Below are 21,168 nucleotides of genomic sequence, written 5' to 3' on the forward strand. Positions count from 1 at the left end.
ATGATTTGCTCTGTAGTTCTTTTTAAAATTATTTTGTATTTTCTCAAAACTTATCAAAAAATCTTATAGAAAGATTTCTGTAAGAAATAGAAATGATACAGGAAGCACATGATATGAAAGTGATCCAGTCTGGGCCCTGTGGCACATTCCTGTAATCCCAATTATGTGGCATCTTCCTCCTGCAAATTCAAGGCCATCTGGGGCAACTTAGGGAGACCTTGTATTAATGTCTTAAAAAAATAAAAAGGGTTAGGGGTGTAGCTCAGTGGTAGAGCACCCCTGGGTTTAATCCCCAGTAAAGCCAAAAAAAAAAAAAAATATATATATATATATATATATATATATATATATATATATATATATATATATATGATAGAAGCAGTCTGGAGGGACCATTCTACCAACTCTTTAGCATAGTGATAGGATTTTGAGGGGAGGTGCTAACAGGCAAAGTTTTATTTATTCGTTTGTCTAGTCAATTTTCACCAGAGCATGCCTGAGGCACTGAGCTGGACATAGAGATTCAATGTGAACTATCCAACCCTGCCCTGACTGGGGAAGAGATGCTAAACAACTAATTGAAGTGAAAATATATTAAGTATTACAAAGAAGTTATAGGAATCAGAGAGTGGACAGAATGGGGAATGGGGACCAGATTCATCCTAGAGGACCAGCAGGTCCTTGAAGAAATGGCATCTGCCAAAGCATGTGTGACTAATGCCATCCATAGCCCTTCAGGATCCTGGAGTAGCTTAAAGAGGAAAAGCCACATGACTCCCAGACCTTCGGAGTTTTACTCATGTCACCGTGTCATCCCTTGGTGGAACTGGACACTGGCTTCTTTTACCTAGACTTTGTGTGTGTGTGTGTGTGTGTGTGTGAGCGCGCGCATGCACACACACACGCACACACACACATGCGCAGAAGGATCAAACCCAGGGGATTTTACCACTGAGATACATCCCCAACCCTTTTTATTTTTTTTATTTTGAGACACAATCTAAGTTGCTTAGGGCCTCACTGAGGTGCTGAGGCTGACCTTGAATTTGCCATTTTCCTGCCTCAGCATACCAAGTCACTGAGGATTATAGGCATTCACCACCACACCCAACTTTGCCTAGATTTTTTTTCAAATATTTTTTCAGTTGTAGTTGGCACAATACCTTTTTTTTTAAATTTATTTTATGTGGTTCTTAGGATTGAACACAGAGCCTTGCACATGCTAGGCGAGTGCTCTATCGCTGAGCCATAGCCCCAGCCCCTTGCCTAGATTTTTTAAAGGACATTTTAAACATGAATTGCATTTCAGAGTTTCTTCCATGAGCATGTGGCACCCAGGAGGCTTATCTGGGCAGCCAGCCTGCATCTGTGACCACCCCCTACCTTACCTTGAAGATTTAGTTGGGAGGACACCATCTGGGTTTTCTCATGAGTGCATAGTTATGTTCTATGACTCGCAGCCAGATATCCTAGCTCACGGTCCCCTCACTCACTTTAGTATGTGAGACAAATCCCTGGAATCTGACAGTGGAATGTTTCCAGAGTGTGGCCCTATAGATAAGCACTTGGCACTCGAGGCCATGCTTCATTCTAGAGCCTCTTAAGCAGGGCAGCTGCCATGTATTCTGAGCCATCTCTGGCTGGAAGCAGCTCACCTACCAGTTTGTGGAATAACGAGTAAGGTCACACAGGGCTGGGTGAATGCTGACCCTGTGGTCTCTCTCCTGATCCTCATGCTGTGAATGCACCATTGTAGAATGTTGACACACTACCAAATAAAGTGAAAGTTTTCCTGGAATGCTTACTACCCCAATTCTGGGCCTTCCCTAGTGGTAACCCCTGTACACCATTTTGGTACATCTATTTCCAGACCGTTTTTCACATTTGGACACATAGAAATTCAGTTTATTTGGGGTGTGCCTGGTCTGCCCACTGTAGTGAACACTTCCTTTGACCAGAAGGAGAAAGAGTAATGGACACCTGGATTCTAGCCCAGAGTGCTATGGCCTTAAGTAAGTCACCTCCCCCATTTTCCATTGATTACGGGACCTGTGTCTTTATGCTATCTGTAGTGGCCATACTTGCTGGGGCTATCTGTGATGCAGAAATCCTGGTTTCCTAGTATCATGACAGATGTGCTCACCTTGACATCTTCCCTGATTTCTTCTCAGATGCGATGATCTTTCTTATAACTCCACACTACCTGTGTGTTTCTTTCTAGAGGAACACCTGGGAGCTACATTTATGTCCTTGAGTATCATCTATCCTCTAAACTAAGAGACTACAAGCTGAAAGCTTCTTTAGAATTTGTCAATAGTTCCTCACTCCCCATGGATCACAGAAGACCCCCGTGCGAATCTGGTAGACACAGACAGTTATATGCTCAGTTTCAGGCACAGCTCTCCCAAGGTCCCTCTGTGACTCATGTTAAGAACCCTGTTACCCTTGGCATTTAAGTAAGCTCAAACAAAAGGGCTAGGATGGGGTCCAGGATCTCTGCTGGTTGATGGAGTTGCTGGTGTCAGAACTTAGGGTCTTTCACTCCTCCAGGCATCCCTTCCTTGAGGGCAAGATTGTGTGGGCATCACCATATTTTTATCAAGTGCCTTACTCAGGAGCATTGTGAGAAGGTGGCTGAGAGAGAGAAGGAGGTGTTGATGAGGGAGGGCTGGGGCAGGCAGAACAGGGGGTCCCCCAGACCCTCAAATCCCCCATCCAAAAGAGAACTAGCGTCACACTGGCTGCAAAAGCAAGAGGCAAGTTTATTAATACACAGGCGCCTGCGGGTGCACAGCAAAACCTCAGCCGAAGCTTTGGTGAACTGGCACACCGGGCTTTGGGGTACAGATCTTTTATAGGAAAAAAGGAGTTGTTTTCCACCTAGCACAATAACAGGTATTTTTGAATCCAGCATACACGTCACTTAAAGGGTAAACTTGTTTTTCACTATGATAAACTTGTTTTTCACTATGATAAACTTATTTTTCACTATAGTTTCCCGAAAAACTCATTAATCTCACAGGTTTACATTGTGTTTCCTCCCTGTTCCCGCTTATGATCCCAGTTTGTTCAAGCATGTCCTGTGATGTGGTCAGGGTGCCCTTTCTAACAGGTCATGTGGTGAGCTCACCTGTTTACTACATACTTTCTACTTTTCATAATCCGGCCTTAGGTTATGGGGCTGGGGTCTTTCATTCCCCCCTTTTTCTGTTTCATGGATATAATCTTACATCCATTGTTCTGCCTGTTCAGATTCTTGGACTAAGTTTGTGGGTGACCCTGTCTGCTGTTGGTGTAGATGATATTGTTGAGTGAGGACCATAGTTTGAATTATAGAAAGCCTTTCTTTCATGAACTGTACTAGTCTGTTAAGTATGCAGGGCCCGAGTGTCAAGATTAACAAAGACCTCCTGGAGAGGCTCCCTGCTTACCAACCCCGTGCTCCCTACAGAACAACAAGGAGCAGCTGACAGCAGAGGCCAAGGAGCTGCGTCAGAAGGTCAAGTACCTGCAGGATCAGCTGAGCCCGCTCACGCGGCAGCGAGAGTACCAGGAAAAGGAGATCCAGCGGCTCAACAAGGTAGGCATCTTGGCTCTTGTCCCCTGGATGGGGAGGGAAAGACCCACCCCATTGCTGGTACCCTCAACCTAGGAGAGGCGACTTGTTGGTCAGTGAGCTGACGTCACAGTCCCTGCCCGCTTTACTGTTGCCTCCCCATGCCCTGAGTGATCTAGCCCTTGCTGGAGCCTGGGCTCGCTCTCCTCTAGACCTTTGCACCTGCTACCTCTTCCAGCAGTGCCAGCCTTTACTCTGATGCTCTACATGCTGCCCTTCACCCTGATACCAGCCCTACTGATTGTTCAGGGTGAGCTTTAGCATCACTAACTCAACAAAGCCTTCCCTGGGTATCTTTTAGATCACCCTGTTTTAAACTCCTAAAATTCAGCAGCTCTTTTCACAGCCTTTCTCATTCCCTGGTAGTTCCTTCCTCTACTGTCTTTCCATCTAGCAATGAGGCACAAATCCTCACCAGGGCATTTACCCAGGGCATTGCCCAGTGCTGGCACCAAGCATGTTTTCAGGAAACACCAGTGAAGAGAATGGATGAGCACGGGCCCAGGGGTCTCACCCTTGTGAAGTGGGATCTGGGGGGACAGGTACCCAGGGTGGAGGCTGGGTGAACTAGAAACTCTCTTGTCTGTACCAGGGTAAGTTGCAATGGGACAGGCCTGGTTGAGGCCTGGTTCTGGTCCCAGCTTAGCCACTCTAGCCTCTTTTTTGCCATCTGAATCTTGGTGGGAAGCATTCTAGCCCCGCTTTACCTCCAGCCAAGGTGTTTAAGGGAGAAGCTGACAGGAGGGGGCTTTGAAAGGAAGCCCTTGGCAAGCCAGAAGGAGCTGTTCAGTTTGTGGCTCAGCTTTTCCCTCCATGCTAATTGTTTTTCCTTTCCCTCTGTCTCCTGACTCTGTTCACAGTGGACTCTAGCATGAGTTTGTTTTTCCCTGGGTCGAAGCCCTGCTGGGGCATCTCTTTCTATTTATTTTTTGTTTGTCGCGGTGCTAGGGATCGAACCCAGGGCCTTCACCATATTAGCAAGTACTGTACCACTAAGCTACACCCCACCCCCTCTATTTGGTTTTGATATTTTATAGTCATTGATTATGCTGAGTCAGGGGCCTTGGGACCTATTCCCCAGAAGAAAAATGATCTGCCCTGAGCTGGGGAGATTGGAGGTCTGAATCCAGGCAGGTACTTCCCAGTGGCAGAGTTGGCTTTAATGGAAGAGCTGGGAATAGAGACATCTGTGTGAATGAGTCATGCAAGGCAGGTAGCCTCAGGCAGTCCTCTCCCTGTGCCTGGACCTCAGTTTTCTCATCTAAAAAATGGAGTGGAATAGAAGAAAAAAGTGAAGCCATCACTTCCCTTCAGAGCATCCTGAATTGGCTACTGGTTCAGCACTTTCCTCGTATCTAGGGAGCTGGGGCCTGAATAGGGGCCCAAGTCCCAGCTGGGAAGGCCCTCTGTTTCCCCTCAGAGACAGAAACATTGTAGGAGACACTGTCAGCAATGCTGAGGCCTGGCATGCAGAGTCCCTGCTGGTCAGGGGCTGAAGTCCAGGTGGTGATGAAGGGTGACCAGCCTTGAGAGATGTTCCAGAGCTCTAAAGTTAACAGTTAATAGGGTTAAAGGAGAAAAGTAGTTAATAGAAGCCTTTTAAAAGATGTGAGCATAGTGTTTTACATAAAAAACATTATTTGGTGAACATGGTAGATCAAGGGTGCTTTCCTGTTTTTATTTCAAAATGTTATTTGTTGATGTTTCAGTTTATCATCAGTGTTAGATAAAATCTTGCATAAGAAGAAATTAAAACCCAGCATAATGTAACTACAAGAGTTAAAGTGGAAGGGCTGGCTTGAATGGGAACGGATTGCTATGTTGAAAAATCTAACAGATGCTGAAGAATCTCAGGGTAAGGTAGTTATCCAAGGAACTGAAGCATCTCTCAGGGACCTCAGATTCTTTCTAGGTCTCAATACTAAGAATTGAGCTGCATCTGTTAAGAGGAGATTTCCCCTTCTACAGTTTAGCCTGCTGGTTAAGAGCATATGCTGGGTTTGAATTCCTACATTGCCATGCACTGGCTGTGTGACCTTGGACAAGTCACTTTGGGTCTCTGAGCCACGGTTTTCACATTTGTAAAATAGGGGTGATGATCAGAGTCTTTTTTTCATAGAACTGTGGAGAGGCTCAAATGAGGGGATGTGTACAAAATGTTAATAAATAGGGCAGCATTTATTAAGCTGTACTGGTGGTGGTGATTATTACTATCATGAAGAGGATCCCTGGGAATGAGCTCCAAAGGGGCCTGAATTCCAGGGGTTCCCTGTGATTCTCTCCCTTCTCTATCTGATCCCAGGCTCTAGAGGAAGCACTGAGCATCCAGGCCTCCCCATCATCTCCACCAACAGCTTTTGGGAGCCCAGAAGGAGCTGCTGGCCTCCTAAGGAAACAGGAACTGGTGACACAAAACGAGTTACTAAAACAGCAGGTGAGACTGCAGGGGAGTTGGGCATTCCTGAGAGTCAGCATGGGCGTGGGGTCATGTAAATAGGAGTCCATTCCCTGGCCATTGGCAGGACCCCTGCCCGGGTGTAGGTTTATTGTTTCCAGCAGCGTGTCTCTGGCTTAAGTCCACTCTTCTGCCACCTTTATGACTTAGCCATCTCTGTGCCCTACTTGGTTCTTACTTATGTGTAAAAAATTAAGTTTAAGTCTATTTTAAAGGGAACTTTCTATCACTACTATACATGGAAAAACCTATTTATTTGCCACAAATAGAAAGTAACTATGAGCAATAAATACAATAAAAGCAAAACGGTGTTATTGAACTATAACCGGATACTCTTGCCTGGTGAATACTGTGAACTTGAGCCCTCTTTCTCAGAGATTGGCAAGCACTGGAAAGATAGCACAGACTTACTAGCGTGAAACAGTCTTTCTCTTTGGGATATGGGAGACTGGCAGGCCGTTGAAAGGTGATGGCTGTCCCCTGTGTCTCTGTGCTGCTTATACAACTCTTTTCATCCCCTAAATTTTCTTGGCCCCAGGCAGCATCTCAGTGATCTGCTGTGAGGTGTGAAGCTGTAGGCTTGGAGCAAGGGCCCTGCCTAACCTGTCCTTTGCCCGGACACCCAAAATCCTGGGAGAGCGATGAGTCCTTTTCTCTGAGAGTCAGCAGACCCAAACTCCAGTCTGCCGCCATGCACTGGTTCTGTGGCCTATGTGGCCTCCGCCTCTTTGTGGGCCTTGGCAGATGAAAGGATTGGACTGGTTGATGGCTTTCAGCCTTTTATTTTTATTTTTTTAACATGAATCTTTCATTCAAATAAAGTCCTGCCTTGAAGCCCAGAATATTAGAAGGACACAGAACTACTCTGTTTGAAGTTGTGGGCGGGGGCTCTAGATGCACCCATCCCATTCCCTGTGGTGACCCTGAGACAGGGCAAAACCAGCCCTGATATCAGTTGCCTCCAGCAGGAGGCATGGGGTATGGGCCTGAGCAGTTGGAGTTTCTGCTAAGATGCCCACTCCCCCACCTACCCCACCGTGCCCTCCAGGTGAAGATCTTTGAAGAGGACTTCCAGAGGGAGCGCAGTGACCGGGAGAGAATGAATGAGGAGAAGGAGGAACTGAAGAAGCAGGTGGAGAAACTGCAGGCCCAGGTCACCTTGTCCAATGCCCAGGTGGGAACAAATGGACTAAGGAAGGGGCATTAGACTGTCCTTATTGGGAGGAGTAAGAATTAGAGGGCCTTTCTTTGTCAGGACACTCTCTGGTTCCTTTCCAGCTCTGCTACCAAACTTCTCTATGACCTTGGCAAATCCCTTGCCCTCTGACCCGATATAAAATGTTGACGTGGAAGAATTCAACAGAAGCCAGACAATCTCAGGGCAGGGCAGTTGTCCAAGAGACTGAAGCTTTTCTCAGAGACCTCAGATTCCCTCTAGGTCTGAGTACTAACTCTAAGGCATCTCTAGCTCTTACTTTCCACAATCAGTTTTGATGCCTACAGGAACAAATTTAGGAATTGGCCCTTATTCACCCACCCACTCACAGTGGAACTGAAAAATATTAATACGGAAGCAGTGAGGCTCACACAAACCTGCTGACTGTGTTCAGACCACCCATGGTGAGAGGCTCACCCCACAGCTAGTAGCCTATGTTGTGTGGGGCCCCAGGGGCCTTTTCTGGGACTAGCCTAGGCACAATGACCCAGAGAGGTACTTAGGCCCTCAGCCAGTCCACTTTCTGGTCTAATTAGGCACTGGGCCTAGACCTGGCTAGGAACTACCTGTGCCAACAGGCTTCTCTTCCTCCCTTCTCCAGATAAAATCATTCAAAGAATTTGAGAAGGCAAAAGAAACCCTCAAACAGCAGAAGAGGAAAGCAAAGGTGAGCATCTTAAGGGAGGAGGCAGCACTCATCACATCTTACCTTCTCCAGGGGTGCAGTCTGATGGGAGGGGCTGTGTGCTGACACTCTCTGTCAACCAATGTGGTGAAACAGGCACAGAGCAGTCATTGGCTCAGAGTAAGTGCTTAGGACACAGTGACTGTCATCATGGATACCTGTGGCCCTGTACCCAACCTTCAGTGCCCAGGTACCACCCTTCCATTCTCATGTACCAGGTTTTATGGCATGTACTAGTCTTTCGTATGTGTGTACCTGCTTTTTGAGTTCATGTGCCAGTTGTTTATGCCAGGTGCCACCCTTCCAAGTTCATGTACCATCTTTGCATATGCCCGTACTCGCCTTCCGTGCCATGTACCAGCCGGCAAGTCCCACCTCCCATGTCCATGTCTCAGCCTTTAGTACCTTTAGAAAGCTAAGATTCTACGGAAGTGAGATAGGTGCCACTAGGATGGCTTGTGTAGCCTGTTGCAGCCAGGGTCAGATGTGAACCTTTCTTACAGGCCTCAGAAGAACGATACCATGTAGACCCCCTTCCGGAACACCTCTGTGGGCCCTACCTCTATGCCTACCCACCCACACCAGCCATGGTGCCACACCATGGCTTTGAGGATTGGTCCCAGATCCGCTACCCTCCACCACCCATGGCCATGGAGCATCCACCCCCACTCCCCAACTCGCGCCTCTTCCATCTGGTGAGTCTGCCCCTCCTTCCCTCAAGAACACACACAGGGGCTATTCCAGGCCTTTTCCAGAGAGGAAGGTCAAGTGAAGGTGTCAGACACTGCAGCCTCAGCAATTCATGAGCAGCACCATGGTGGCAGGCAGGTGTCCAGGGCCTAGGTCTGGCCTGCTCTCCTAGGAGTCAGAATTCTGCAGCCCACAGCTGTTCAGGGTTACTGGTATAGAAAGGAGAAGACTGAGTAACAGCTCAGGACAGGAAGGAGGGCGCCCTCCAGGCCCAGGCCAGGGAGGTCCATTTGGGCTTGACTCTTTATCATCTCCACATGTGCCGGATTCCAGAGCGTCACTATGTTTCTCTCCCTTTTCCCCCTCCTCTTCCTTTTCTCTTATCACATTTTTCTTTTTTTGCTTTCCTCTTATTATTTTTCCAAAGAGCTGCTGTCCCCTGCCCCATCTTCAGCAGTCCCTCTACCGCACAGACACCCCAGCTTCCCCTGGACAATTACAGCAGCCTACCATCCAGCCCTCTCTGGCTTTCCCTGGTGTGAGCATCCTCTATACATGTCTTATTTTAGCACTGGAGTAGCATGTGCTAAAGAGTTTGATTCTATAGCTGTAGAGACCTGGATTCAAAACCAAGCTTGGCTACTTTCCTAGCTAGATAATGTTTCTTAACCCTCTGAGCCTCAGTTTCCTCACCTAAGAATGATAACCAGGATGGTTGTAAGGATTAAATTATACTTGGTTAGTTGATGTTTGTTTATTATGATTTGGCATTATATCTGCTGTTGTAATTTCTGAGTGTGTTATTGATTATTAAGCACCAGTTTCGTTGCAGCCAGAATATACCTGGCGTCCACCCACAATGCGGAATCAGAGCGCCCAAGTGACAGACCCACCTTCCACCAGGCCTGCCGACCCCGGTGAGTGTGATCCCCTAGTACAGGAGCTTGTCGCCCCCTGGAGAAGGTAACTTATCTACCAGTATTGCTCCAGTTTGATCTGGGGGGGTTTGATCCAGTTTGATTTGAGAGGCCTAGCTCTCTTAAGTACTGTTGGAAGAGAATTGATGTTGGCTCCAGAGTGAGGGAACTGAAATCATGCATTCGTTCATTCTAGTTTGTTGTCACATGCCGAGCGCCTCAGCAACCTGACTTCCTCCCACTAGGCCCCACCTCCTAGATGCTCCACTATTTCCCAATAGGGCCACAGGCTGGTAACCATACCTTTAGCATTTGTTCTGCAAAATGCCTTTACAGAACATTTAGATCCAACCTGTAACACTTTGGTAAGAGGATGGAAGGAGAGTGGCTGACGCAAGCTGATGGAAGGCTGGTGTGGGGAAAACCAGCCAGGAACAACATGGGGAAAGAGAGAGAGGGGACAAGACACAGGTAAAGGCCTGGCAGGTCTACGCTGTATGGGGCCTTGCAGAGTACGGAAGGAATGCTAGTTTGTACCCTAAGCATGTTATGGAGTCACTGGATGTCTTAAAGCAGAGTGGAATGACCAGATTAGCATTTTGGAAAGCTCCCTCTGGCCATAGTGTTTGCCATAGAGGTTATAAGAGGCCTGGGGCTGCATTCACCAATCAGAGTGAGGCTGTAATGACTGTCCTCACCTCCCTGTAGGACTCTCATGAAACAGAAGGCACTGCCTTACCAGTGGAGCTCTGGGAACAGAATCACAACTAGTGGGTGGGAGCTATAGGGAGACCAAGTCCATCTCAGCATGAAGAACTTCTTATCCAGAGTTAAAATTGTGGAGAAAAGAAGCCAGTTATAAGGAGGTAATGAGAGCAGAGGCTAGTGAGAGCAGAATGGATGACTTGCAGGGAGTGTGGATTGTAGGATTTGGTGCCAGGAAGAAGGAAGATATCAAACTGATCAGTCATTTCCAGTGGGTTTGTGGAGCCCTTGGAGGCTGCTTTGATGAGTGGCAGAGGGTGGCCTGGTGGGCAAGGATGACCCCTCCCCCATAACTACTCACTTCTAGGAGCTGGAGCCAGAGTGACAGTGACTGGGTTCATATCCCAGCTCTACTACTTCCTGCAGCTGGGACTTTAGGCAGATCTTTTTAAAATTTCTGCGTCTCACTTCCCTCCTCCACGAAGGAGGTAATGATGGGCTTACTCCACAGGGTGAGGATTACATGTTGAATGTTCCTAAGACACAGCCTGGCAGTCAGTTGCAAGCTGTTATTTATTTCACAGGGACTGAGTTGCCTTCCATAGAAGACTTTGAAACTGACTGTACCACATAATTCTTAAGTCTTCAACATTTTTGTTTATTTAGAGTCTGCAAAAAACGACCATGAGGGGCCCCAGTGAGACCAGATTGTGTCATTTGGCTCTATCTTCGTCTTGGAGAGCCAGCTGACCTCAGATTACCGAAAACTAGAAGCCACATATTCTTTGTGGCCAGAGCCGCAGCTGGACAGGAGGCTGAGACGTGCAGATGGCTCATACCTCCATCCCTGAACTGTTTACAAGACTGGGGAGGCTCCACCCACAAGGCTTCCACATGGGCTCCTCATCTGGCGATGACCAGGAGAAACTCACCGCCCTGCTTCCTGTCACCAAGTTGAGAGCCCTCACCTGGCTGACCTGCCATCTTTCTTTGAAGCAGCTGGACTTCCATCTTTAGAGTGGATTGCAGCCCAGACCCCTTCTTTCAGAACCTCCACAGAAGTGGTTCCAGCCCCTCCAGGCGCCACATCCAGTTCATGTGTGTGTTCAATTTTTGCTTCCAGCTCTGTAGCAGGACCTGTCCCATGTCCATCCCTACCCCTCTGTGAGGAGCTGCAGGAAGAATGGGTTTATCTCCAGAGCAGGAAAGAAAGACAGGGTATTCTGACGTTGGGGCCCTCTCCACTCCACCTACAATAGCCTCATGAGAGGTGTCACCACCTGGGATGAGGGCCAGGCCAGCCATATCTGCTGAGGGACCCCAGACTGAAGCTGCCAGGCCCTGGAGTTCAGGCCCTTCGCCCCCAGGCTAGAGGTTTGTGGTGTCGGAGGACTGTATCTAGGTGGCTGTCTGTTCCTAGGCAGCTGTTTGCACGCATCTTGGACATAAATCCAAGTGGAAAATCAACATTCTGTGACTGGTATTCTTTTTTGTCCTAATGTTCCCCTCTCAGCCAATCAGAATGCCGCTTTTCAGGTTCTATACCCCTTTCTCCCATTTCCCTGAGAACATTACCAGTATTTGAGGAGCGGTATAAGGAGCCTAGGCTGGGAGCCAAGGGACCTTGCTTTAAATTCAAGTTTTGCCTCTCGCTCACCAGGAGACCTGGGGTAAGGAGTGAGCCTCAGTCTCCCCCTTTTTCAAATGAAACACTTCTCAGCCCTAGCCATCTTGCAGATGAGAGGTGACATGAACTGGTGTGAATGAACTCAAGATGCTGAGTGAGAGAAGCACAGTAGATCTAGATGAAAGTCAAAAAGAGGACACCAGAGGGCTGAGCACGGTGGTGCACACGGTAATCCCAGCTGCTCAGGAGGCTGAGGCAGGAGGATCACAAGTTCAGAGCCAGCCTCAGCAAAAGTGAGGTGCTAAGCAACTCAGTGAGACTCTGTCTCTAAATAAAATATGAAATAGGGCTGGGGATGTGGCTCAGTGACCAAGTACCCCTGAGTTCAATCCCCCGTGCCAAAAAAAAAAGCAGGGCCCAGCGCACTCCCTCACTTCTCTTCCTCCTCTCTTTAACCCTCTCCCCACATGCTGGGACAGCCACCATTGAGGAAGCACCACAGTAGACTGAACTGCTGCAGAAAGGCCTTTACTGGGCAGGTAGGATGTGAGCAATGCCAGTAGACAGGGTGAGAGGAGAGAACACATCCTCCCAAGGAGCAGGGGAGGCATCCCTGCCATGGGTGTCAGCCTGAATGCACTAAAGGCTGGACCTTGGGCAGGCTCAGGGGAGGCCCGCCCACAAGGGCTTCGGGCCCCTCCCTCATAGAGATGCCATCCCTGACATGGGGTAAGTGGCCCTCACACTCACTTCTGCCTTGGCTGATCTCAGGGAGCATTGTGGGGTGGGGACAGGTGCTTGGGAGGGCCCTTCAGGAAGGAGAAGGATGGTTAGGCAGTGTGGGAGACCCAGAAATTTCCGGGGACTTCACTGGTGGTACTTGGAGGCAGTAGGAGATGCTGGCCCCAAGGCTGAGATCAGGTTAGAGTAGTGCAGTCAGACCTAGCACTGGTTTTTCCTTTAGGCTGAAAGCAAATTGTTCTCATTGGAATAGAGAATTGGAGAGGAAAGGGTATCACTGTCCAGCATTCTGCAGGACACACAGGTAGATTCACAGGTGTGCGAACACCCACACACACAGTGGTACAGACTCATGTTTGTGTCAAGCTGGGTCCTTTTGTAATAAGAAAGGGGTCTGTGATGGGTGTATAATATACTTGGAATCATGGAATCCTTCCTGAATGGAGTCCCTCCCCAGCCCCTGCATGGTGGACATGGGGTGGAACAGGTATCAGTTACTACCCCCTGGCCCTCAGGGTTGCCTGCTGCCTCATGTAGGCCAGGATGTCCATCTTGACATTGTTGACTGTGGTCCGGTGGTACCATCGCATGATGGGTATGCCATCTGGCCCCACCAGGAACTTCTCAAAGTTCCAGCGGATGTCATGGATTTTCATGGGTTCCCAGAAGAGGCGTCCAGGTGAGCCCAGGAGCTCCGAGGTGGGAGGACAGGAGTTCTGGAGCAGGAGTAAAAGTGGCATCAACCTGGCTGGGGTCCCTCCCTCCCTTTCCCTCTTCCTTCCCTCCCCCTCTTCCTTCCCTCCCCCTGCCTTCCTGGGGGTGGAACAGCCTGGTGCTGAGAAGAAAGCACCAGTTTGGGTACCAGACTTCCAGTCCCCATTGGAAGTGATTAGAAGATTGTGAGGCCCTTAACCTGTCCCTTCCAGTGCCCGGCCTGGGCCTTATCTGTAAAATGGGCTGATAAGATCCTAGGGACTGCAAAGCCCTCTACTTGGAATAATAGTCAGATACCAAGAAATTCTCTAAGAGCCTAGGATCTGGGGAGGGCAACCTAGGCTTTGTCTCTTGAGGGCTAGGTCAGGAGCAGCTCTGCCCTGTGCAGTCAGAGGGAAGAGAGCCTCCTCCCCAGTGGCTGCTCACTCACCTTCAGGAAAGTGTAAAACTTCTGCTCTTTGTCCCCATTCACATCCCCCTTCTCAAAGAGCTGGAAATTAGGGACGAAGCCACCACCTGGTCGGACATACCTGCAGGGAATGTTCTTAGATGGGCACAGGGCTCAGAAATGAGGAAAGGGGCAGAACAGCAGAGGGAGTGTTGGGAGTCTGGTTTTATCCAGGGTGGGCAGTGGGAGCCAATGACTATTGGATGGGCACAAGCATAGTGTGTGACTTGTGTCTTCTTTGTCCAGCTTGGTCCCTTCTCAGTAACCCCCACCTCAGTTCTCCCTCCTCCTCTTGATAAGCTCTGCCCCATCATCCCTTTCTCTTTCCTGTCTCACTTTCCCCTCATTCCACTAAATGGGGTTTGTAGAAGGGGAGAGTGGTTCTGAATGGCTCCTAAATGCCACTGTGGAGGGTCAACACAGGACTCAGTGGACACTCACTTGAGGCTGGGTAGGATCTCTGAATTCTCTCCTGGCTCCTGTTTTCCGAATTGGTTGCAGGGGAAGCCCAGAATGACCAGACCAAATGGTCCAAGCTCTTCCTGTAGTGCATTCAGTTCTGGGTCGAGGAGAGAGCAGAGGCAGGGTAGCCTGGTGAGGAGCCCTGCCTGGTCTGTCCCCCTCCTGCGGCTCACCAATATACAGCTGAAATCACAGGCCTGACAAGGGAAGGACTTGCCCAAGAGCATCCGGTGAGTTTGTGGTATTGCTGGAATTCAGGCCCTGTCACCCTAACTAACCTGGATGGGAGGTTTGGGGGAAAAGACAGAAATACCCTTCCTCAAATCAGCAGTCTCTGGTCCACTGCCAAGGCCACCACCAACTGAGGGCTCTTCAGAGCTCATAGGATTGAGTTTCCTGGAGCAAGAACTATTCATCCCTAGACACAAGGCTTCCTTGGGGTGGAGTGGGGCCCTCACAACACTCCATCCTCTGGGAATTCAGGAGCCCAAGGGAGGCTCTGGCCGACTCCCCAGTTTCCTCAGAACCCCTGGCCTTGCATGCATTGCCCACACCCAGCCTACCTCTGGTGCAAACACACTCTGCTCTGTTCCAAGGGCTGGACAGAGCATTCAGGACAGAGTGCTCACTGCCACTGGGCCTGCTGTCACTCCACCTCCAGGAACTGATTTCAGGGTCAGACTACCCTTGCCCCCCCCCAAGCTCTGCCAGCTGGCCCCAGCCCCTCCAGGGTGCTCAACCCCTTCCCTTGGGTGCTGAAAGAGGCCTTTGGCTTGCTTACTCCATTGGGCTCCTACTCTGCTCCAATTGAGAAAGAAATAAGGATATTAGGGAATATGAAGCCTGGGTCAAATACCCAGTTCTGTCACTAGTAGTTTTGTGATCCTGGTTAACTTGTTTCTTCAGGCTGAGCCTTAATACATTTACCTGTTCGTTAAGGACAGGTGAAGGCTGAACTAGGTCATCTTTAAAGTTTATTCTAGAATGGACTGTCCCAATGAGACCCACCCTCTCATCCTCCCATCCACCTGCACACACCGTGGGGCCTCATGCCAATGGCCTGTTTTCCAAAGTGCGGCCAAGAGAGGTGCTGAGGTGCCAAGGAAGGAAGATAAGCCATTCTCAGCCAGTTGCTGGTAAAGGGAACCTGGAGCCCCAAACCACCTTCTCCATCCCTCTGCTTCCAGGCCACTGAGGTGCCCAGGGATGAAGAAGGACAGCCAGGAATCTCCTGGAATATGCCCAAAGATGATCAGACCTTAGGCTTATAAAAGAATCCTCACAAAACTGTGGAACATTGTATAATCGGGACCTGGAGTTTGGAATCTCATGGCCACTATCACCCTTTCTCCCCTTGCACCAGAGAAGCTCCTATGATTGAGATGTGTCCAAGTGACAGAAACAGCTCCAAACAGAGCAGTGGAGGAAGGGCAGGGTCTTACCAAGGTACTGGTCTGTCAAACCTCAGTAGCTGGCCACGTTGACAAAGAGGATGTATTTGCCAGAGTATTGCTTAAAGGGAATGTACTCCTCTCCATCGATGGTGAGGGCACCATACTCATAGATGGTGCCACTCATGCCACCATGGCAGTCTGTCTGGAAGAGAAAAAGACCAGCAGCAGGGAACAGTTAGAGCTGGAAGGAAACTTGGACATTTTTTCATTTGAAGTTAATGAAAGATCCCAACAGGGAGCACAAGACCACACCAAAAATGAACTGGACTAGAACCGAGCCTCCTAATTCCCTGTGTAAGATAATGATGATGAGACGCTCAAGTGCTTAATTAACATTTCCTATTAACATTTAAGCACTTAATAAGAGAGGGCTATGGAACCCTAGAAATCACTTCGGGATAATTTTCCACATCATATGTTACAATATTTACAAGGCTCAAGGGCGACTGCCCTGGTGCTGGGAGCTGGTAAATCTTACTGGATGGACTGATGGATGAGTGGCTGCTGCAATAGTCCCGGAAAGTGATGGTGAGACCTGCATTAGGCCATCGGGAAGGAAAAACTGAGCAGAAAGGAGGAAGCATCAGTGTGAGTGGTGATTCAGAGGCGCCAATCTGCCTCCAGACTTGGGAAGATGTTATGAAATAGGGAAGGAAGACCAGGAGCCAGGAATAAGGAAAGGCCTCTGGTAAGGGTTAGATGTGGCTATAAAGGTAAAACCATGCCTAGCATATACTACATGTTCTCAGGTGAGCTGTTGTGACAATGACGAACATACCTTCTCTCTGCCTAACTGCTGCTCCGCAGGCAGCCCCCAGGACAAGGAGGGATGGAGCACGGTGGCACTGTGATTTAGGATACCTCAGTTCTGCCTCCTGCTCTGCCACTGTATGATCTTGGATTGGCCCTTCCTCTTCCCCTGGCCTCACCTTGAACTGGATCAGCCAGTCTCAATCCAGATGGCTTGACAGCGTCACCATCAGTGGGAGAGGAAGGGATGGGATTACACCTTGCCAGCAAAATGTTGCCCAGGACCCCTCTCTACCCCATCCCTTGTCCCAGACCTGGAAGACAAAACTCTTGGGTCTACTCTTGAAAGTTGGTCACTGCAATGACAACATGACTCAGCAGGTGGGTTGTGAAGCAAAGGGAAAAGCTTGAAGCCATTGTATTAGGTGATCTTTATGGGCCCTGTCATCTGATAAGAATGAAAAAAATGGTAAACAAATGGAGCAAAAACTGGCCTGAGAGACCTGGCTAGGACAGTGACAGGTGGTGAGCAATAGAGGCGTAAATTCACTCCCTTCTTTCCCTTCAATTCTGGAAAATGCACTGCTGGGGCAAGGTTCCTGGACCTAACTGGGTGAAGGAAGTGATCCACCCAGGAGGGCGTGGCCCCAGCAGGGTATAGATGACCTGTCTGTCATGAAGTGGCTGCAGGCTGAGGCGGGTGAGGCTGGACTGCCTCTGCCAGGTCATTCCCTGGCCACTGCAAGCTCTTTTCTTGGCTCTGGTGAAAATTCTCTGCTTCACATGAGTCTAATAGTCCATACCACGTGACTTCTGCTGACTGAGCCGGACCAAGACCCAAACTCATTATTCCTCCTGCCCTGCAGCCTCCTAGGTCACAACTGGGGTCACTTCCACCTTAAAACGCAAACAAACCAACAGCCCAGCTGGCCACAAAGGTCTGGCAGCCTCCTACCTCCTCCACTCCACCCTCAGCTAAACATGATCTCTGGGATGTGGACAGGAAAAAAGCCAAGAGGTTGACTAAACAATCAGAGCTTACAAACAAACGGGAGCATCAACTTCTAGGCAGTTTCCGGGTGAGGGTGGGGCAACTGGCACCCATCTCATCAGGTACCAGTCCGGCTGGCTGTTGGCCCTGGGCAAGTAAATTTTACTCTGGGATCCTTGGTCTGAAGATAATCCCAATTGCCTCTCAAAACAGCTGTGAGAATCCACTGGCAGATTGAGACAGGCTTAAAATCTCTTGGAAAGAAAGGCACAGGTCAAGGGATTGAGATTATTCTGTCTGCATCTGGGGTAAAAGGCCCTGAGGTTCCTCCATTATTGAGAGGAGAGAAGCCAATGTTCACCAGCCAATGTGAGGGCGGTGCACTGGGCAGGGTGTCTGTCACCAGGAGGAAGGATGAGTGGCAGCCTCCACACTTACTGCCGCAGCTAGTGAGGCTAGTGCTATGGATTCGGACTGACAGGTCAGGGTGGCCCATGGTAGGGGGTAGTACCAGACGGCAGAGGGGAGAGGCCACGAAAGTGCCTCAATCCAGGAGAGGAGCGTTCTGGTGACCCAAGAGTTGGTGGCAGGGCCAGGGACAACAGTGAGGGCCCTGGCTGGCTAGGGCTGCAGGTCTGTGTCTTTCTCTTCTCCCATCAACGAGATGCTGTTGAAGGAGGACTGTGCTGGGAGGCAGGAGACCTGGGTCTGGGTACCGCCTTTGTAAGAGGGAGTCAGATTCACTGCTGTCTTAAGAGCCCTTCAGCCCTGACGTCAACCTGTGGTTCCATGATTCTCTCTGCCTCGTTTAGTCACTTAGAAACCAGTGGTTACTAGGATCCCGTGCACGTCAGCAGCTGTCATTCTTTCCAGCGTCTGCAACGTTTCCTTTTGTACAGCAAGGACAGGGAGCCTGGGCAGCCTTAAGCTACACTGAGGAGGCAAGGAGGAAAGGAGGGTTCCCTTTGTTCCTAGCCCCTCCCTTAGAGTTGGAAGAGGAAAACATCTCTCTGGAGCTGAATCACCTGCGGTCCACCCCATTCTGCACATGCCCCACTCTCCATCCCTTTGTCCTGATGGTAGGGACAAAGTAAATGGTTAGGTCCTAGAAGCCAGAGCTGTGGCATCTCAACTCTAAGGCCTAGGAGGATAGATGAGCATACCCAGGCTGTCATTAGCCAGCAAGTCCTGGCTGGTTGGGTCTGATATGATCAGATTTCACCCTAAGACTTCTAGACCATACTCATCCTGTTTTCTCTGAATCCATTCTTGCCTACCCAGAGTTCTGAAGAAAACACATGGCCATGTTGAATCATTCATGGCATCCATTCCTTCACTGCCAGCCTTCTTAGGGCAAGGATGAATCTTCCTTTCTCCTAGGGGCTGGGACAGACTCCATGGTGCTGACCTGCCCATGGTCCACCCCCACCCCTACTCCACAGCCTAATTCAAAACTCAGTCCCATGCCTGCCCTAGAAAATGCCTTCAGAGCTGGTAGTTATAAACAAGCCTGGATAGAAAGGAGAGCTTCATGGCCCTCCAGACTTAGACCTGACTCCAAGGAAGAGCAGACTCATGGAAGAGCAAAGGGGTTAGAAACAGACAGAGGAAATTGCTCTTGGACTGGACTTCCTGAGAAGTAGATGGAATATTGGACATAGCATGAACTTATAAGATCTTAGAATAAAGACCCAAAGGATTTTAGAAATAAAAGTTCAGGGCTGGGGATGTGGCTCAAGCGGTAGCGCGCTCGCCTGGCATGCGTGCGGCCCGGGTTCGATCCTCAGCACCACATACCAACAAAGATGTTGTGTCCGCCGAGAACTAAAAAATAAATATTAAAAAATTCTCTCTCTCTCTCTCTCTCTCTCTCTCTCTCTCTCTCTCTGTCTCTCACTCTTTTAAAAAAAAAAAAAGAAATAAAAGTTCAAAGCTATGGGCTGGGGTAGAGTGTTTGCTAGCATGTGTGAGGTACTGGATTTGATCCCTGGCACCACATTAAAAAAAAATAATAATAAATAAATAAAACAAATAAAATAAAGGTATTGTGTCCATCTACAACTAAAAAAATTTTTTTTAATAAGTACATAAGCACGTTGGTGGGGTGGGGTGGGGTGTATACTGGGAGGGTAGAGATAGAAATCCTTCTCTTTGGGTCTATTCCTACTTCTGGTTTCTGCCTCTCTGCCCTGGGGAAGAGGAGGAGTCTACAGGATCCACCCAGGCACATTTTCACCAAGGAGATAAGCATGCTGGTTCATCCCCAATCTTCTTCAGCATCCCCACTCCTACTCTAAAGTCACACACCCTGCTGGCGATAGACTGAGGCTCAGGGAATTGGGCCTCTCCTTCGGAGTTGATGATCCCCAGCTCTCTCCAACTACCAGGTTTGCTCAGGCAATGTGGACAGTGGATCATTGGTAGTGAGGCTGTCCCACAGGAAACTCCTCAGAGGACAGTTTATTGATTTGACTGCTTCTGAAGTCATCTGTTTCGTTGTGTCCTTCCTCTACCCCACCCCTGCCCTGAAGATGGAGAAGCTGAGGCCCTGAAAGGGGTGGAGACTTAGGATACTGAGTGTTCTGCATTGCCCATTCAACATTCTTTCAGTCACAAATCTCTGCTTCTTCTGCCAATGCCCTGGAATCCATGTGGGTGGTTCTACCTGTGGTTATATATCTGGGGTAGAAGAGCCCCCAGGCAGTTCCTGAAGACCAGGGCCATCCTGCTGCATTTGTCCTCCCTTTCTCCTTACTACCATCTCCCTGGGAACATGCAAAGCCAACCCAGAGGCTGTCACTGGGCCTCTTTCTGGGTAGTGCCACCTCACCACCCCACCCTACTGGAGGACAGCAGTTAGCACCTACTGACATAGATGTAGCAAGACGACCCCCTTCCCCAGAGGTAGCCGTGAGGGATGCCTTTCTCCCCATTTATTCTGCCAACCTGGAGGACCCAGGTCTGGATTAGATGGAACTTCGAATAGATCTATGGTCACCGGTGGAGGTCCTTGGGGTGGAGGGGGAGGCAAACAAAGTTAACGATGTCCCTCGAACCTGGGTGTCGCCTTTCTGCAGGGAAACCTGGGAAGAGAGGTGCCTCGCTACTGTGAGATGGACACCTGGCAGCTACGTTCACTTCCCTGTCTCCCGCCCTGGAAGCTCACTCACCTTCGACTTCTCTTGTCCCCGGCTCGGCGGGACGAAGCCCGCCAGGAGCAGGGAGAGAAGGCAGGATGCCCGGAGGAACCCGGCCATGGCGGGCTGGGGGAGCGTCTCAGGCGTGCCTCAGACGCTGTCAGCTGCAGGATCACCGTCGGTCTGAGGTGTCCGAAGCTCCAAGTCACCTTTCTAGCCCTCAGCGGTGGCCAATCCGCAGCCAGGTCGGGATCCTCGTAGCCAATCGCAGCGCAGCTAGGATTTCAGGGGCAAGTCGCGCCCGCCCTTCTCTCTCCCCCTTCCCCAGGCCCTGGGCGACAGTGACATAAGCAAGTCTGGGCAGAGAGATGGGAGTGAGGTCCTCGGTGAACGCCGGAGGCGGTCCTCTCCTCTTAGGGCTCCAAAGTGCGGGAGGAAACAAGCACAATGTTCTCCAGGACCAGGGGGCCCCAAAACACCCAAGAACAGTTCTGAGAAGTAATTCTTACTCCCCAAGCTTTAAAAATTACCCTGTGATGGTCCTGCCCTGATGTTGATGA

The 21,168-nt window shown here is 49.6% G+C and overlaps 2 protein-coding genes across 9 annotated transcripts in view; one reads left to right on the forward strand and one right to left on the reverse strand.

The window, feature by feature from the left end:
* TNIP1 (TNFAIP3 interacting protein 1) overlaps window positions 1-11,751 on the forward strand; it is a 51,549-nt gene extending 39,798 nt beyond the window's left edge. For 6 of the 8 annotated variants that reach the window (XM_081286595.1, XM_081286596.1, XM_081286599.1 and 3 more), the window contains 7 exons: window positions 3,452-3,580; window positions 5,919-6,050; window positions 7,120-7,245; window positions 7,889-7,954; window positions 8,476-8,667; window positions 9,495-9,579; window positions 10,951-11,751. In XM_081286595.1, the coding sequence (XP_081142721.1) occupies window positions 3,452-3,580; window positions 5,919-6,050; window positions 7,120-7,245; window positions 7,889-7,954; window positions 8,476-8,667; window positions 9,495-9,579; window positions 10,951-10,985 (765 nt within the window). In that variant the 3' untranslated portion in view covers window positions 10,986-11,751. Of the gene's footprint in view, window positions 1-3,451; window positions 3,581-5,918; window positions 6,051-7,119; window positions 7,246-7,888; window positions 7,955-8,475; window positions 8,668-9,483; window positions 9,580-10,950 lie in introns of all 8 variants that reach the window. The other 2 variants (XM_081286597.1, XM_081286598.1) reach the window with 2 other exon arrangements.
* A 672-nt stretch (window positions 11,752-12,423) lies between these two features.
* On the reverse strand, window positions 12,424-20,839 carry GPX3 (glutathione peroxidase 3). Its single transcript, XM_081286665.1, has 5 exons — window positions 20,642-20,839; window positions 15,719-15,872; window positions 14,256-14,373; window positions 13,797-13,896; window positions 12,424-13,368 (listed from the first exon to the last, which is right to left on the reverse strand). Exons 1-5 carry the CDS (start codon window positions 20,726-20,728, stop codon window positions 13,150-13,152), a joined length of 678 nt encoding a protein of 225 aa, XP_081142791.1. The 5' UTR covers window positions 20,729-20,839; the 3' UTR covers window positions 12,424-13,149.
* Between the last annotated feature and the right edge of the window lie 329 nt (window positions 20,840-21,168).

Source organism: Spermophilus citellus (genome assembly GCF_964194105.1).
Source record: "Spermophilus citellus genome assembly, chromosome: 1".
NCBI lineage: Eukaryota > Metazoa > Chordata > Mammalia > Rodentia > Sciuridae > Spermophilus > Spermophilus citellus.